At 33.0% G+C, this 19,010-nt stretch overlaps 1 protein-coding gene across 3 annotated transcripts in view; it reads right to left on the bottom strand.

Moving 5' to 3' along the window:
* The window catches only part of LOC126749408 (transcriptional regulator ATRX-like), a 74,603-nt gene that overhangs the window by 7,310 nt on the left and 48,283 nt on the right, over positions 1 to 19,010 (bottom strand). For all 3 annotated transcript variants that reach the window (XM_050459096.1, XM_050459098.1, XM_050459097.1), the window contains 4 exons: positions 13,752 to 13,903; positions 13,556 to 13,695; positions 13,140 to 13,221; positions 3,195 to 3,328 (listed from right to left, as the gene is read on the bottom strand). In XM_050459096.1, the coding sequence (XP_050315053.1) occupies positions 3,195 to 3,328; positions 13,140 to 13,221; positions 13,556 to 13,695; positions 13,752 to 13,903 (508 nt within the window). The remainder of the gene's footprint in view (positions 1 to 3,194; positions 3,329 to 13,139; positions 13,222 to 13,555; positions 13,696 to 13,751; positions 13,904 to 19,010) is intronic.

The raw sequence follows: 19,010 nt of genomic DNA, 5'->3' as shown, positions 1-19,010 counted from the left end.
CCCTCCAAAACACTCAACAAGTTCGGCTGGAAAACCAACAAGTTTGTCAGAGTAGACATACCGGTCCTAAAGCTGCTCACTCCATGCTACTCACTGATCAATTGCTCCTTACTATAAAAATACAATTGGTCATAAATAAGACTATCCAGCGGATTTCGGAATGGCAGATTGCAGGCAAACACTTTTTTATTCTCAATAATTTCACGGTCTCCAGACTTAAAAATAGGCACAGTGTAACTATGTTTCCACAATGATGGTAATACTCCAGTATACAAGGATTTTTAAAAAATTATAAAAAGAGGATAAGAAACACTGCATACCATTTTTATCAGAAAATAATTGGGCACGCAATCAGGAGCCAAACTAAGTTTAGGTGATAGTTTGGAAATTTTGTCGAAAATTAATCCAATAGATAAAACAGGGTCAGGGATGGATATAGACATACTCACGCTCGACTGCTAATTCTCATTGTTGGCCAAACCATTATTACTTTGACTATAAACGGTCAAAAAGAATTGAGAAAAATCTTGAGCGGTTTGATCGCAACCTATCAATTCACTCTCCCTATAATAGATTGAATTTGGTAATCTGTTTAATGCTCTTTTACTATATACCAAAACCCTCTGGGGTCAGTATAGAGCAGCTGATCTAAGTTTGAGATATAGCTATTGTAACAAATATTTGATAAGGTTTTACATCTTGCTCTAAGATTTGAAAAATTGTTATAGTCAGCCACACCATTACTAGCACTATACCTCCTGTGAGCTATTTTCTTTTGCCTCACCAGAGATCTTAATTCAGCCGAGAACCATACAGGAAACTTGGAGGTTTTATATTTTTTTAGAGGAACAAAAAGAGCCATGGCCATACTCAAAATGTGATAGAACTCTACTGTGACATTTATATCGTATAAGTTTAATACCAAATCCTAGTAGACCCTACATAAGTAGTTATTAATACCCCCTTTAAAATCATAGTAAAACTCTGTATATTCGATCATATGGACATGCTCCCTGCCAATATCTATAACAAAGTTATATGGCTTATGATGTGACTCTGGAAAAAGACTATCATCAGCCAGTGTTACTGAGAGACTGCTTATGTTGGTAAAAATAAGATCTAGGTAAACAAGTCTATCATTAGGAATAGAAATACTCTGATAGAAGTTTAAATAGGCATAACGTTGACCCAAAATTAATCCTGCTGAATTCAGCGGACAAGCAACTACCACCCCAGAGTCGTCATTCTCCCAATTTGCATCGGGTATGTTAAAATCCCCTAAAATATAGAAATTAATATTAGAAAATTCTTGTTTGAGAATGTCAACTGTGTGGGGCAGTGTTTTTCATAAATCCCTATACCCTTATGATCCTTCCTTAAAATGATCCTTCCAAAAAAGACGACATACAATAAAAAATATCTTGAAACAAATTATTTATTTAGTAAATTCCAGTTTGGTTTTAGGCTCTTCAGAAGTATAGTTGAGTCTATAAACACCCTAGGAAAAATAATAAAACTTGTTTTCTATATATGTTTCAGACATGAATCAAACCTTGCAATACTCTAAATTACAACAATATGCAGATGAGCTATACAACTTTTGCACTTTATTAAATTACAATACTATACAGACTCAATTAAATAGTGACCTGAATAAATTAAATAAATATGCACAAAGTAATAACTTAAATTTAAACCCCACAAAATCTTGCATATTGCTGTTTGGTAATAATAATATTAATTATATTTCATATTGCCGTTCTCGAATTACAATAATGATACACTCGTAGATGTTTAGAGTTAACCGATCTAGATCTAAGATCATCCTTTATTGTAGGAAAACCAACAAACAAAAAAAAATTTTATTCTACAAGTAGTAACGCATAAACAGTGATTTACAACAAAATCCACACAAAAAAAAAACAAAGACATTCTAAAGCTACTTTGAACCCAGAATTGCTCTTGCAAATTCTGTAGAATCCAGAACCAAAGGACGATTATAAAAGGAATTAAACATTGAACTATTTTTCGTCCATCCCACGGTTTTTCTGATTACTTCAATTGATAGACCAGCTCTATATGCTGCAGAAGTAGACGCGTGACGCGTGCCATAAGCCGAGAATTGAGACATATCAATTCCACTGCTTTGCAGGGTAAATTTAATCAAATTACTGATACGCTGCGAGCGTATTGGTGCGCAGGGTGTATTGGCTTTTTATATGTTAAAATTAAATAATCTATATCATTAGGTATGTTTTCTTTAGTTCTTTCTATATAAACTTTAATAACAGAAGCTAAACATAACTTTGGCTCTTCTCTAAAGTATGGTATAACTAAAAGTGGTTGAAAATTTTTACATTTAGAAGTTTTTATCAGATCTGGTATTCGTATTTCTAATCTATCGTCAAAATCGAGTGGAGACAGAGCCGGATTTGCTTTAAAATCGTGAATGCCGGACGCAGAAAAATTGATACTACGAGTGTATCATAATTGTAATTCTTCAAACGGCAATATTCATATAATTTCGATCAATTTTCCTTAAGGTAAGTCAATTGATCTATTAATTATAATCATATTAAAAATAATATTAAAAGTTCAAATTCAAAATAATGTGTTGCCTATTATTAAAGAATCAACAAAACTAATTTTAGACTCTAAAGTAACTATGCGAAAGTCGAAACTAGTGTTGTCATTGGTTGATTATCGAGATATTGTTTATGGTGAATCACTCACAGGATATCGTAAAATCTAAAAATTACAAAACTCTACTGACTAGACTGACTTAGTTTCCTGAAAAAATCTCCAAGTTGCCCTCAATTTCCTGGATAAGTGAATAAATTATTCCAGGAACTTGAAATTTATAAATCATTCCAACGAAAAATTAATTTTTTTATTGGAATAGTGGGTAAAAAAATATTGAGCACCATACCAATAGAGAAATCTAGATATTTGAAAGTTTCTTGATTTTAAGAAGAAATTTTCAAAATTCCTTAAAAAAATTATGGTAATAAATAACTCGATTATAATAAAAACGACTTTCTTTTATGAAGTAGAATTTCAGGTACACTTTCACTACACAGTTTCTTTTCAAAACGTTCATAGAACATTCCGGGTATGTTTACTAATCAAACATTATTAAAATCAACTTTTATTGTTGACATATTATTAATTAATTTACTTATTTAAACACTTACCTCAGTACACAGGAACATTCCATACACTTAAAGCAACCCTTATGGTAAATATTGCCGTGAATAGAGATCTTTTCCAATGGGTAAACTTTCTCGTGGCAACTCTGGCAGGTTTCCGTTATTGTTGTCGAAATTTCCTTTAAATAGTTAATGAAAAAAAAACTATGGTTTTTCCAGTGGATATGATTTAAATGTTGCGCCTTTGAATTTTCTTTTTTGTGTTAGACCAAAAATTCGTTGTCGATGTTTTTTTTTGTTTTTAAAAAGCTGCGGCACTAAAAATTCAACTTTTAAAGGGAAAACAATTGAAACCCATAGGGGAGGCTGGAAGATAAATAAGTTTTTATTAAAATCACTCAACATATTTTTAAAAAAAATTGGCACGATAATACTATGTCTAAAAACATGAAAAATTGTAGTAGTGGCAAGCCTGTCCTCGAAATCCTACTAATAAAATATATATAAAAATATCTATTAGGTACCTAACGTAACAAACAATATAAATATATAAGCTATAAGAGGTTAACAGAGAGAGAGAAAACAAAATTAAACGTAACAAACAAAAATATCTAAATTTAACTTTTATTATGGATTAACAAACGGGAGAGAAAAGGAACGATCTATATAACATTTAGAGTGTTTTTCTGTTTATTAAATACATATTCAGAGCTATAACAAAAAGCGAGAAAGAAAACCTTAACTCCTATTCCAGTTATTACAAATAAATTGACCATAAAACACGTTGTATACATTTTCTACAAGAGATCACTAATTTAAAACACCGTATATAAAAAAAAATTAATATATACAGAAAAAATAATTTTTTGGAAATTTTGGCTGTTTGATGGAATAGAAACTTTAATTAAATCGATTTTTTTTTGACATTTAATAATTAAGTAAATCGTGATGAAGGACATGTTTTTTTAACGTTAAAGTTGTTTCACTGGAAAAGAAAAGAGGAAAATCGTTAAACTTTTGCATTATTTAGTTCGGAACTATGTCAATTTGCTCTTAAATATTAAAAAGAAAAAATTGTTTTGTATGCACGTCAATATTGAAATTACGGATATAAACCGAGAAATTCTGTGCGTTTTTTTTTATGATGATTCTGTTGATAAATTTAATTTTTGAGTTGATGAGGTTTTTTAATTCGGAGAAATTAAAGTGTCTATATTTAATTGCTAGTAACCCATTTATGGCCAGTGATATATATATACGCAACACTGCACTAATGATTTATTTACAAAAAAATAGTGCTTTTTTCGCCTGAAATATGGACTGGTACCATTGACGCAAGGTTGAACAAAAGTGACTAAACTATTAAATTTGAACCATTTTTTTCATTTGCCTTCTTGTACGAATTTTTTAAAAAGCCGGATTTTTTCTTATATATGGCCGCACATTTTTAAAAATCATATACTCCTATTTAAAGTTTTTATTTTCAAAGTGTTGTATTTTTTTAACACTAATTACATTCCAAACTACACCATAAAATTGAAAACCGGGGCCTAGTTGAACCAGGGTTTTCCTAATTAGGTCATAAATTTTGCTGTTGCGTTCTCGCATCACCGGCCGAATAACTGAAATTGCCTGTCACAAGTGTGCCTAGACAAGTTTTTTAGGGCAGTCGACTACTATGTTTTATTTATACAATATTTAGTCTGAGTCTGCATCTAATCGAGTGCGTGTTATTTGTAATAAGAGTTGTTTGTTGAAAAAAATGAGAAAATTTCTTACGCAAAAGGAGTTAGAGTTGGCCTTGGAGGAGGTTGTAAATGAGCTTGCAAATGAAGTTGGTAAGTATTTCTTGCACCTTTTTTTCGATTTTTTTTAAATTATACATACAATATTATACACACAACAATAATTTGTGATTTTTAGAACAAGTCGACGCTGTCTACATTCCACCCGAGGTAGATCACAGACGAGGAAGAATTTTCAGAGGACCCGGAAAATATCGAAAATAGCCAGAATGGAGATATAGCGGGAACTTTCGAGATCCACACCACCGTTCGAGAGGAGATTTACGATGAATCTGACGAAGAAGATTTGGCAACAAAACGCCGAAAAATCCTAGAAAAAAAAAGCGGTAAGTTACAACCCGACTTAGAGATCTAGATCATTTATACACAAGAATTTACCTTTATCCAAAGAAGAGCAACACATTCAAGAACTTAGGGGCGAATTGGAGGGTTTGTCACCGTTGGGCATTTTTTTCAAATTTGTCGATGAGAATCTTATGGATTTCATTATCCAGTAACATATTATCCATATGATTATCCATAACAGACACGAGTTTCATCTATCACGAGAAGAACTGCTGAATTTTCTTGGGATCCTAATTTTGTCTGGATATCACAGCTTACCCCAGACAGATATGTATTGGTCTTTAGATGAGGACAAAACTGTGCATATTGTCAGAGACTGCATGAATAGGAATTCATGCATTCAAAAGTTCAGATCGATAAAGTGAAATCTACACTTGAGTGATAATAATCTGGATAAAGGAAACAAGTACACAAAACTCCGCCCTTTTTTTGATACAATGAATGAAAAATTCTTACAGTTTGGCATTTTTTCATTTAACTTATCTATTGATGAGCAAATGGTTCCTTATTTTGGACGCCATTCTTGTAAGATGTTTATAAAAGGCAAGCCTGTGCGTTTTGGTTTCAAACTGGTGCATTTGTTCTTCGAGTGGATACCTCTACAAGTTCATTCCTTATGCGGGAGCAGCAGAGAAGAACAGTGATATTGGACTTGGTGCGACTGTAGTTGTTGAACTTTTGTCAATTGTGAAAAATCCGCAAAATCATAACGTCTTTTTTGATAACTTTTTTTCATCCTACAAGCTCTTATCTCTTTTGAAAACCAAAGGCTATTTTGCCACAGGAATGATTCGCGAAAACAGAACCAGTCATTGTCCTTTGGTTGATAATAAAGTCATTTCAAAAATAGAAAGAGGCACCTATGATTCCCAATTTGATGAATCCATACAAATTTCATTGGTAAAATGGAACGATAATTCTATTGTCACGGCAATTAGTACCCATTATCATGTAGAACCTCTTACTTTTGCTAAAAGATATAATAGAAAATCGAAAAAAGAAGTGTCAATCCCACAACCAGCTGTAATTTCAAGTTATAATAAATACATGGGAGGAGTAGATTTGCATGATAATGGCGTGGCAAATTATAGAATCGGTGTGATGGGTAAGAAATGGTGGTGGCCACTATTTAAAAATACAATAGACAGTACTCTTGTCAATTCCTGGAAACTCTACAACATGGTGAATCACAATAAAATGTCACAACTGAATTTTAAATCATTCATCGCCGTACGCTTATTAAAAACAAAGAACTTTGTCGCTAGACCACTTCCATTAGAACCACCCAGTGAAGTGAGGGTTGATCACTCTGGACATGTACCTAATCAGTAGGACTGACTCCCGAAGTAGCAGATTTATTTCTTTTTTGATTTCACATATGTGTTTCTGTAATGTGTTTTCATAATTAAAATATATAATTTAAAAATTGTGAGTTTTATTTCTATCCTTGGCCGTAAATCGGTTAAGCTAAATATAATAAATAATGATAATATAATATAAAACTGTAAAAAATTTAATCAATTTAACAAGGTAAGTTTTTTAGATTAGAATATATGATGGAATGTTAATTTCTTCATACACTGGAGTGTACCAGCTTAATAAGAATCTTTAAACATCTGGAAGTTTTTTCATAGTAGAGTACCATATCGCTGAAAAAATTTTAATTTATAAAAAAAACCTTTTTTATTTTGCAAAACAACCTATAAATTCGTGGGACAAAATCAGCTAAAAAAAGAGTATCATGCCGATGGAAAAATTTTGGTTTTGGGAAAACTATTGATGGTATCAAAAATCCATTTTCACCATTGGATTCGTGGGTCAAAATTGGCTGAAGTCGAGTACCATCTCAATAGGAATATTTCAATTTTTGTTTGCGATTTTCTAAAAATTAGTTTTTACCATTCACTTAGTTCGACAAAGTTAACTGAAAATGAGTACCATATCGATCAAGAAGTTTCGACTTTTGAAAAAGAGACTCGAATTTTGAGAAACTTTGTTGAATTTGTATAGAGTTTAGTTAAGTGAAATGATTAGCCAAGTTTTTCCTGTATATTTTTAAAAAAAGTGCACAATCACGTTTCTTGGGATGTAACCAGTTGTGATTCCTATAAGCGAATTGAAGAGTTACAGAGGAATAAATATATTAAGTAGCAATTAGACCTAAATATTGCACTTAACACCAACATTGTTTATTTTAATTGCCAAAGTTATCTAAATAACAAAGATAACATTATTTTACTAGTAAATGACTGAAGGCCTAAGATCTTGCTTTTGAGTGAGACTCACGTAACGCCGGTTATTGACCATGTGAGTTGATTATTGATGGGTACAATTTGGAGCAATGCACTAGTAACAACAGTAGAACAGGTGGGGTCTTGGTCCTTATTAGAAACGATATTAGATATAAAGTGGGGTGTGTATTGTCTATTGATGATTATGCCTGGTTGTTGTCTTTTGAGCTATCTATGGGTGGAGGTAAATATTTGTGCTCTGTTTTGTACCATTCGCCTCAGAAACAAGATGCCAAATTTATAGAGTTTTTTGGAGAATATTTAGAGCTAGTTAGTTGATTTAATGGCACCAACATTATTTTTGGGGATTTTAATTTTGATTTATTAAAAAACTAGATTAGTCCAAAGAAGTCAGACTCTGATTGATTATTTAATTTCAAATGACAAATCTCTTTCGCATAAAGTTCATCAAACTCCTAAAATTAGTGTCCATTCTATTATATCAATTTCTATAGATCAATCGAAGGAACAGCCAATGGATATAGTAAGATATACTAGGTCTTTTAAAACCTATAAATGCAATAAACTTCAGGAAGAACTGCTTACATGCAATTGGAATAGAAATAGTTCAGATGTTGACTTACTAGCTAATACTTTTATCACAGATATTAAAACAATTCTTGATAGTATGTGCCCAAGGATTAAAATTATGCAAAAACAAAAATATGCCGATAAAAAATTGATAACTCAAGATATAAGGAAGCAAATGCAGGAAAGGGATCGATTATATAAAAGGGCTACCATAGAAAATAACGACAACATTTGGAATGAATATAAGGCTATAAGAAATAACATAGTAAGCAAGATAAGAGTAGAAAAGGACAGATTTTTTGCAAATACCATAGGTCTAAATAAAAATAATCAAAAAGAACTTTGGAAAAATCTGAAGACGCTTTTGCCAGAAAAAAACCAAAACATGCCTAATGAAATAAAGTTTGAAAATGAAATCATTACACAGGAGGATGATATTGCACATAGATCTAATAATTATTTCGTGAATACTATTGATCTTATTCTTGCAGATATTCCACCAGCAGCAAATGGTCAAACATATTTCATTGAACCTACAGTCCAGAACACCTTGACACAATTTAATAAAGTTTCTATGACTAAAATGAAGGAAATACTTAAAAATCTAAAAAACGCTGGTGGTGGGGAAAGTGGCATTTCTAAGCAGGTTCTTTGCAATGTTGCTTATGTTGTGGGTGATCGTCTTTTGGATATTATCAATACATCCTTAAGTACTGGGGTTTTTCCGCAAGCCTAGAAACTTTCTACTGTTGTTCCTGTTCCAAAAGTGCAAAACACTAAATTGTGTAATGAATTTCGGCCAATTAACACCGTACCTATTTATGAGAAGCTGCTTGAAGTATGTGTTAAAGAACAGCTACTCGAACATTGTAATATAAATAAAATAGTTGTACTTAACCAATCGGGGTTCCGTGAGAATCATTCATGTGAGTCTGTCATTATTAATATAGTTGATAATTTTCTCAGGGCCCTTGACTCTGATAATCTAGTACTTGCTGTGTTTTTGGATTTTAAGAAAGCGTTTGAAACCGTGAGTAGAGAAATGTTAATTAGGAAATTAGAACGGTTAGGCCTTAAACATAATGTATTGAAGTGGTTTCAATCTTATCTAAGTGATAGAGTTCAGCGAGTCATGTACAAAAATAATTCATCTGAAAGTGTTAATGTAAAGCATGGTGTGCCGCAGGGAACGGTCTTGGGCCCTTTGCTATTTTTATTGTATGTCAACGATATGGTGGAGGTAATGCGAGGGTGTAATATGGTGTTGTTTGCGGACGATACAATGTGAAAATTTGCTTAAAGTAATAATTTTTTTCTTGGCAAATTAGAGAAATGTTTAACTATGGTTTATGTACCTTAAAAAATGAAGTAAGAGTATTTTGAGGTTCTTTCAATTTTTTTCATGGAATATTTCCTTTTTCGAATGAGTTAGTAAATGGTTTTAATGAATTTTCAATAGTTCTGTGATTCTTTTTTTTAAGTTTTAATTTAAATTAAGGTTTAAAAATTTTACACTTCAAAAAATCCAATAGACATAGAAATTGTATTTTGGTGCATTATTTATTGTAAACTTTAGGATAGTTATGATAAATTTTATGACATTTTAGTAGACTTTAAGAATTGCATTTTATAGTATTGTAAAATATTTTTCAGAAAATTCACATTAATAGCTTGGAGGGCATAATTTACATTTTTCATGGCATTTTAGGTATGTTTTTCCGTAAAGTTTTGAATTCTTAAAATTGTACCTGTAATGGAAAAAAAAACTTTGATTTTAGTTTTTGTGCAATTTTACATAAAATAAACAAGAGTACCCTTTTTATTCAAAATTAAACTGCTTTTTAGATTTTCTAGTCGTTTTAGCCATAACTGATTAAGCAAAAAAGAAATGTTGTAATTTACCTAAGTAACAGGGTGTAACTAACGCCCTGTATAAATAATGCTAAATTCACCACAAAATTCGTAATTTTCATGACAAAACACATACGTCGCTAATTTTCAAGACGATACTGCTTAAAATCACAAAATTATTAAAAAATTTCAAATTAAAACTCCAACTTTAAATACCCTGTATCTCGTAAACCTGCAACATTTGTATAAGACATGTTAAGCTCAATCGCCATATTTTGGTATGTAGTATCTCCAGTTCAGAGATTGCCCATTTTTAATGAATTACCCTGTATACAGGGTAAAGTCGGGAGAGATGACGCGCCGGGACAGATGAGGCAGAGCCAAAATTACGGCGTAACCATACCCAATTTATTAATCGTGCACGCCATGTGGTAGAGCTGGTTTTGTTTTCGGTTTCTCTTGTTTTTTCATATAAAAAGAAGTTAAAATATAGGTGCAGTATAATTTTTCTAATTGGTAAGTACCACGAAGTTTCGGAACATGTTAAAAAATATTTTGTTTTAACCAAAGTTCGTAAATAACCAAAAAAATACTTGACGTAGGAAAAACTAGGTTATGTTATATATGTTATGCATGTTACTAATAACATGCTTATATTAATGCGAGTGCGTTTACTTCATAACATATAGAATAATATAGGTGCGTCATCTCTCCCACACATCTGGGATAGATGACGCATATTTTATAAAAATTTGTTTACTTTTTTAAGCCAATGTTTATTTTCAGATCCTTCAAAATGCCAACATTTTACGGTCCTAGAAAAAGATCAAGAGGCAAATGGATAGAAGAAGAACTGCTAAAAGCTGTAGAATGTGTAAGAGTCAGAAACGTTTCAATAAGACAGGCTGCAAGAAAAAATAATATTCCTGAAAGAACGCTAAGATTTAGAATGCACAAAAACGATTTTAAGAAGGGTGGAATGGGTGGAAAATCACTTTTGGGGGAGGATGTTGAAAAAAAGCTTTGTGAGCATATTGAAAAGCTACAAAATTCTGGATTTGCACCAACAAGAACAACTGTTAAATAACAACTGAAATAAGAGCCTTTTTATAAGAAAAGCAGAGGGCATTTCTTTAGCAAGAACTCAAGGGCTAAATAAAGAAGAGGTTAATAATTATTTTCAATTATTATCAAAAATGTTAACAGATAATGATTTGCTAAATAAGCCTTTGAATATTTTTAATATGGATGAAAGTGGCTTGCAGCTTAACAATGATCCTGGAAAAGTTATCGCTGCAAAAGGAAGTAAAGATATTCATGTTATTAAAGGTCAAAAAAGAGGAGAGACTATAACTCTTGTCGCTTGCTGTAATGCAGAAGGTTCATTTTTACCACCATATTGTATTTTTAAGGGGGTGACCAAGCAACAAGTTTGGGAAGAAAATATGCCGCCCGGAGCCATAATTAAAATGAGAAAAAAGTCTGCTTATATTTGTGAAGAGCATGTTCATGGATTGGCTAACAAATCACTTCATACCCAGGAAGCCAGCTGGAAAGTGTTTTCTGATTTTAGATGGTCATGGTTCTCATATGAACTCCTATGAAATGCTAGAAAATGACATTTTATTATTGTGCCTGCCCAGCCATACTACCCAATTTTTTACAGCCCCTTGATCGCTCTTTTTTTAAGCCACTGAAAAGTTACTTTAAACGTGCATGTGATGAATTTATAAGGGCAAATCCAGGTAAACGTATTGAACGCAGACATTTTGGGAAACTTCTTGCTGATTCTTGGACACGTGCAGCAACAACTGAGATTAGAATATCAGGATTTCGTGCTACAGGAATTTATCCCTTGAAACCATCTGCTATCCCAGATCATGCTTATCTTTCTGCCGAGGAAAATGAACTACCTTCTCATTTACCAAGTGAACGCTCAGAACCTGGTCCTCCTCAATCCACATTAACACCCAATGTGGCATTGACAAGTTCAAACTCTTCCCCTCTTAAGACATTCTCCTGTTCCCAAGATCGTAGCTTAAAAAACTAGAGCTTGAAGCCAAAAAATTAGAAAACCAGAGGCAAAACCACAAAAAGAAAAAGCACTCTCACTTTCTCGCGTGAGTGCTCTTAATTCTGCCAAACGCAAATTAGTTGAAAGCCAGTCGTCATCATCAGATAATGATGATGATTTTTCAATTAATGATTCCACCGATGACGAGATTTTTGATGAGAATGAATGTGTTGGTTGCTTAGAAAAGTACGACCAAACAACCACTGTAGACTGGATAAAATGTGTTAAATGCTTTTCCTGCACTGAGAGATGCTTTTTCCTGCACCTCATATAAACAACATTGCATGTTAAGTGCTAAACTAGTTTTTAAAAAATAGCCATGTTAATATTTAATTCATATTATCTAGAATTCTTTCTGTTACTTTTTTTTTATTTAAGCTACCTATATTTAATGTGCGCTTAATACTTAAATTTTTCTTACACATTATTCACTTTTTTTTTTAATTACGTATAAAGCTCATAAGCAATAACACCCACCTGGTCGGCGTCAACACACCCATATAGGATGGGTGAGATTGCCAAATACATAATAAGGAAAAAAAATGCTACTGACAGGAAAATCTGATTTATTGAATCCAAATAATACATTTTTCACATATAAACTTAAACATTTAAATGTGGTTTTTATTTACTGTCTCCCAATGTTAGAACTATAAACTTTATCACGCAACAAAAAAAGGTGAGTCATCCGTCCCAACTCTACCCTAAACAGTCTGGAATAGCCTTTTTTTTACTTAAAAATCTTATATTTTCGAATTTAATTTTTTTTCATGAAGTTTAGAGAATTATTGTATATTTTTTCGTTTTTCAACAATGACGTGCATCAAATACCGTCCATATAATATTTTTTACTTAAATACAAATGCGACATAATTCCTCGAGAAAAAAAAAACACCTATGTGCAGCAACATGCAAAATTAACCGAATATAAAGGGGAAAGTCAAAAACGAAAAATTAGTAACCGAAAAAAAAAAACAACAGAAGGACAACACAAAAACAAAATTCAAACGCAAAATAAACGAAAAAAAAAAATTGTTAAAAAAATTATAAAAAACCAGCGAAATTGGAGAATTTTTAAAAAATAAAAACTTACCACAAAACGATTTGGCTTCACTCGCGGCGACTTTGACGATTCGGTGCTCACTTCCCTCATTTGCTCGAATCTGGCTCTCAATCTAAAAAATTATAATTTTTGAGAAAACCATTGATGGTATCAAAAAACTAATTTGACTATTGAATTCCTCGCTTAAAGTTAGCTCAAATAGAGGATGTCTATTAAAAATTTTTTTCATACTCAGGACTGACAAGAGCCTCAACCAAATTTTCAAAAATTCAGAGATTGAATGGACTTTGTGCAATGGTCTCAGATTATGTTTTTTTTCAATTATCTCTGAGTTTTTATTATTAAAGAGGTCTCTTCGAGAAAAATTGACATTTTTTTTGATATTTTTCAAAATCTTCACTAAAACTGGAACTTTCCCGAAATGAAAATTTTAAGTGGAAACTTACACTCTGGTAGATTCGATTTGAGACTGTTCCTCGCCAAACTCCTCGACGATATTCACGTTCTGTTGTTCCTTTTTGATCTCGTTCGCCTCCCACCTCTCGAATTTCGCACGTAATTGTTTTGCTCTGGCCGCTTTTTGAGCCTAAAAAATTTTAAATTTTCAATAACCGTTCATATTCAAGTGTCATCAGAACATACCTCAATGATATCCTCGGGCAATTTTCCGGTGGTGTCGACCTCTTCCTCCTCCTCCTCTTCTTCTTCGTATTCGGAAGATTCTTCCTCCTCACTTTTCGATTCAGGTCGTGCGGGTTCTGGTGGTGGGGTGAAGCATTTTAGTGGTTTGGGACCTTAAGAATAAGTTTTTCAGTTAGAAATCTAAATTTTAGCGAGAAATACATTTCGGAAACGGCACGTCGGAGAAAAAAGTTCAAGAAACAAAGTTTACTCTAAACTAAATGAGGAGTTAAAAAATATTGTTTCAAAAAGAATAAACACCACTTGCAAATGTAAAAATACTTCAAATAGTTGCACCAAAATTAATTCACTTTTTAACACTGACAACAACTAAAAAACCAAAATACCAACATTTAATTTAGATAAGTATTTCTTTAGTTTTACATTTTATCATCATTTTTCGTTCAAAATTGCTTATGTAACCACTATTCATTCGTATCATATCCTTTGTAAAAAAATCCGTTCTTTCTTCCGTTTTTTAACCACCCTTTATATTTAATTTCCACGTAGAAAAACCCTAAACCCAATATTAAAATCGACGGATTCGAGCATTTTTTTCGAAAACGGTCCATTTAATTTTTATTAAATTTAACCGCTACTTTACGGATGCACTGTATTTGTACATAATTATGTAAGAGTTTCATATTCTCAATTCATATTCAAACTATCCTCGTAATAAATAAAATTGAAGTCTGCCCTCTACTCTTGACACAGGCCACGTGATCGAGTGTGTATTCGTAAAGCAACGGTCACGTGTCAAGGCTAAGCTCCTCCCAAAATTTCACGTAGCGATCCAAGATGGCCGCCGAAATTCATTTAGCAGGGTGAGACAAAAAGTCATTAAGTAATAATGTAATGCAAACATACCATGGATAATAGAAACGAAATACCTAGGTGTATACCTAGACCAAAAATTAACGTGGGATACTTATATTGACTACATTCCCAAAAGAGCTTAAACAGTGTTACACACAAAAACCAATAAAAAAGGACCGAAAGTTTAATGTGAGCAAAAAAATTGTTTAAGTTAGAGAACTTGCCGAAAAAGATCTATTTGATATATCATTGTGTAAATGTAATGATTTTAGCAAGTGCCATTGCAAAATTAAGATACCCTTAGGCGAAAGAAGTTTTTTAACAGACCAAAGAACATCAAGAAAAATGGTAATTGGAAAAGTTGATGCAATGGCAACTAAAATACTTCAAAAAAGCTTGGAACGTAAACATAAATCAGAAGAAAGTCTCCAAAAAAAGCGAGTTACTCCTCAAACAATATTCACAGAGTTTTCCTTGAAAAATATTGCAAAAAGTGTTACTGATTGTTCTAGTGAGAGCACCGAAATGGAAGTTTCTAAAAGTGATGATGATGATACTTTAAATCAACCTTCCAATTCCCAGATGAGAACAACACTTCCTTCTTTAGCACAGGCTTGTGACAGAACGGGAATTTCAGACAGATCCGCTGCAATTATTGTTAATGCCGCATTAAATGACATGGGAATAATAACAATGGAAGATTCGTCCAAAATAATTGACAGATGCAAGATTAGAAGAGAAAGAGTCAGAGCCCGCAAAACTTTGAAGGAAAAACAAGAATCGGAAAATAGCTGCACCTATGGAATATATTTTGACGGGAGAAAAGATAAAACTTTAGTTCAAGTAAGGCAACACGATATCCTTTCAAGAAAAAAAATTACTGAAGAGCACATAGTAATAGTTTCAGAACCAGGCTCCATCTATCTTGGCCATATATCTTGGAACGTCGATTTTTTGGCTTGTAATAGTTCAACTAGTACTCTTGATATCTTTTTTAATTCCTTTTCTCTCTCGCAAGTCGTAAAAGAGCCAACGCGACTCTCTAACTAATTGTACGTTGCTGGATTATTTTATTATGTCTAATGTTAATATGATTCACGGTGACATCAAACATCATGATATGCATGAGTTAACAGACCACCAGCTTATATCGTGTGAACTCTTATGTAGAATACCTAGTAGGAAGCCTAAATTTGTTGTATTTAGGAGTTTTAAATATTTTGATTTTAAGGCGTTTAACTCTAATTTGATAAACACTGGCTGGGGAAAGATTTTTGATTTTGCTTGTATAAATGAAAAAGCACAGTTTATGACAGACAAAATATTGGCGTTATTAAATTGCCACGCACCTATTCAAAAGGTACGTGTGACAAAACCAAAGGCATCATGGTTTACGGATGTATTAAAAATTATGAAAAGGGAGCGAAATAAAACACTATCTAAATATAAGCGAACAAAAAAACTAGAGGATTGGCAAGCTTATAAAGAGATCAGGAACTATTTTACAAATGCTGTTCAAAAAGAGAAAAAGGCCTATTTACAATTTGTAGCGCGAAATAATAGTAGTAAAGATACATGGAAAGCTCTAGATGAACTTAATATTTATGGGAAACAAAAACACAATATAACAATACCAAATCATTTAAGGAATCCCGAAGATATAAACAATTTTTTTATAGAATCAGTTGATGCTTTAGCAATATCACTGACGTTTGTATAAATAAACAGATACATCCAACAAGCAGTTTTCAGTTTACACCGTGTTTAGAAATTGATGTATTAAATGCAATTTTTACTATTAAATCAAATGCCTGTGGGTCGGATAGTATAACGATCCAAATGATTAAACTTTGCTGCCCGGTTATAGTCTCTTTTCTTACACATCTTTTTAATGAATGCCTTCTGTGTGGCCAAGTCCCTGATCTGTGGAAATCATCTGTGGTTCTTCCTTTGCCCAAAAATAATAAACTAGTAACGTTTTCTGACTTACGACCTATGAGTTTGTTATGTGTGTGCTCTAAGATCCTGGAAAAACTAATTTACGCCCAAGTGACTACTTATCTAAAGCACTACTCTCTCCTTAGCCCTAATCAATCAGGCTTTCGTAAAGGCTATAGTACAACATCTATTTTATTGCGCGTCCTAGACGACATATATGAAGCAGCTGATAAGGGTAATACTACAGCACTGGTTCTGCTTGATTACAGCAAGGCTTTTGACACGATAGATCACAAGCTTCTGTGCGCTAAGTTGAGTTCTTTGGGATTTTCTCTTTCGTCCATTCGTTTTTTTTTGAGAGCTACCTATTAGGTAGAACTCAGTCAGTGCGTTTTGAGGATGGGAAATCATCTTTGAGGCCTTTGACTAAAGGCGTGTCACAGGGATCGATTTTGGGACCCTTGCTGTTTGTTATTTATACGTGTGACGAGGATTCTATTGTCAATAATTGTATAATTCAACGATACGCGGATGACACCCAAATATATACCAGTTTTTCTAAGGCAAATGCGGACGAAGCTGTTCTTCGATTGAATGAGTGTTTAGAGTCAGTAGCTGAATATTCTAAAAATATTGGGTTGCGACTAAATCCGTCGAAGTCAGTCGTAAAATACATTGGTCCTGATCATGAATGGGCAACGAATAATTTGGCTATTCATGTATCCCAAACTCCAATCCCGATCGTGAGAGAATGTAAGAATCTCGGCATCATAATTGATTCTAAGTTACGATTTCGCAGCCAATTGGTAAGGGTCCTTCAAAGGTCGTATATGTCATTGCGGAATCTGTACAAAAGTAAAGATATACTCGAACTGCCATTGAGAAAGGTTTTATGCGAAACATTGGTTCTCTCTCATACTGCTTATTGTGATTTTGTGTATGGCCCAGCCCTGGATGTAACATCAAAAAAAAGATTACAACGCTTCCAGAATTCATGTATACGTTTTATTTAAAATTTAAGGGCCCGTGATCGCGTCAGATACAATTTACCTGCACTGAAGTGGTTAAATATGCAGGATCGAGAGACGGTACACTTCGCATGCTTTCTTCATAGAATCATCTCTAGTGGAGCGCCTGAGTATCTTAGAGATCGTTTAACTTTTAGATTCTCCACTCATGATCGTATCACACGTCAAAATATCCTTTTAAATATACCAAAACATCGCACGGCTATGTTTCGACGTAGCTTTTCGTTTCTTGCTTCAAAATTATATAACAATTTGTTGCATAATAAACTTCAAAATTGTGGTTTGTCAAGTTTTAAGAAAAACGTAAAAGGGTTTATGCTGAGTAAATATAGTTCTATACCAGGGTTGTGAATTTTTAAATATATTTGGATTGAATTTTGGAAATTTCTCATTATCATAATTATTGTAACTAATTAGGACTGTTTATACCATGTAATTTAAAATATTATGTATTGCTGATTTCTTTGGCTGCCCTTCGCCGAGTTTAATAAAAAGTCGTTTATTATATAACTCCGTCTTCAAGTCACGCTAACAATGTAAAAAGGGCTTTGTTAGAATTTTTGGATAAAAATACTGATACTTCTAATATTCAAGTAATTGGGAGCGATGGAACATTGGTAAATACTGTTTACAAAAATGGGATTATCCGACAATTGGAACTTGCTTTGGCGCGTCCTCTGCAATGGTTTATTTGCTTATTGCATACCAATGAGCTGCCGTTAAGGCATCTTCTGCAGCACCTAGACGGAAAAACTACTGGGGTATTGTGGAGAAATTGGAAAAAATCTGGAAAATTGCAAAAAAAGAGCGATTGTCAACTTTAAAGAGATAGAGTTGAGTTTTTCTGAAGTGGATTCTAATACATTTAACCTAAGTACAGATCAACAGTATCTTTTCGATATCTGCAAGGGAATTTCTAGAGGGACAATTTTGCCCTAATTGCCTCAACGAAAACCTGGAAAAATGTCTCATGCAAGATGGCTAACAACTGCCAATAGAATTTTAAGGTTATATGTTTTAACAAAAGATCCATCATATAATCTAAATATTCTAGCGGAATATATCATAAAAGTTTATGCTCCAACTTGGTTTGAAATTCAAATCCGCCCGTCATGTCGATACGGTAGTATTCATTTTTTCGGCATAATACAAAAGAGTAGATTTTTGCCCGAAGATCTAAGGAAAGTAGTAGATCCAGTGCTGCAGAGAAATGAATTCTTTGGTCACCCCGAAAACTTATTATTGGCAATGCTGTCTGACAACAGGAAATATATACGAGAACTGGGTCTTCGCAGAATTTTAAAATGCAGACAAGTAAAACCAAGTGATAATCAAGTTCGTCAATTCACTATACCTCGATTTAATTTTCACGCTTCTGAATACCTTGACCTAATTGACTGGCAGTCAATCACTGTTACAGAGTCATCTTTGACGATAG

Source organism: Anthonomus grandis (genome assembly GCF_022605725.1).
Source record: "Anthonomus grandis grandis chromosome 1 unlocalized genomic scaffold, icAntGran1.3 Chromosome35, whole genome shotgun sequence".
Classification (NCBI taxonomy): Eukaryota; Metazoa; Arthropoda; class Insecta; order Coleoptera; family Curculionidae; genus Anthonomus; species Anthonomus grandis.
The sequence above is the reverse complement of the archived record's forward strand: the minus strand, read 5'-3'. Positions and strand labels throughout refer to the sequence as shown.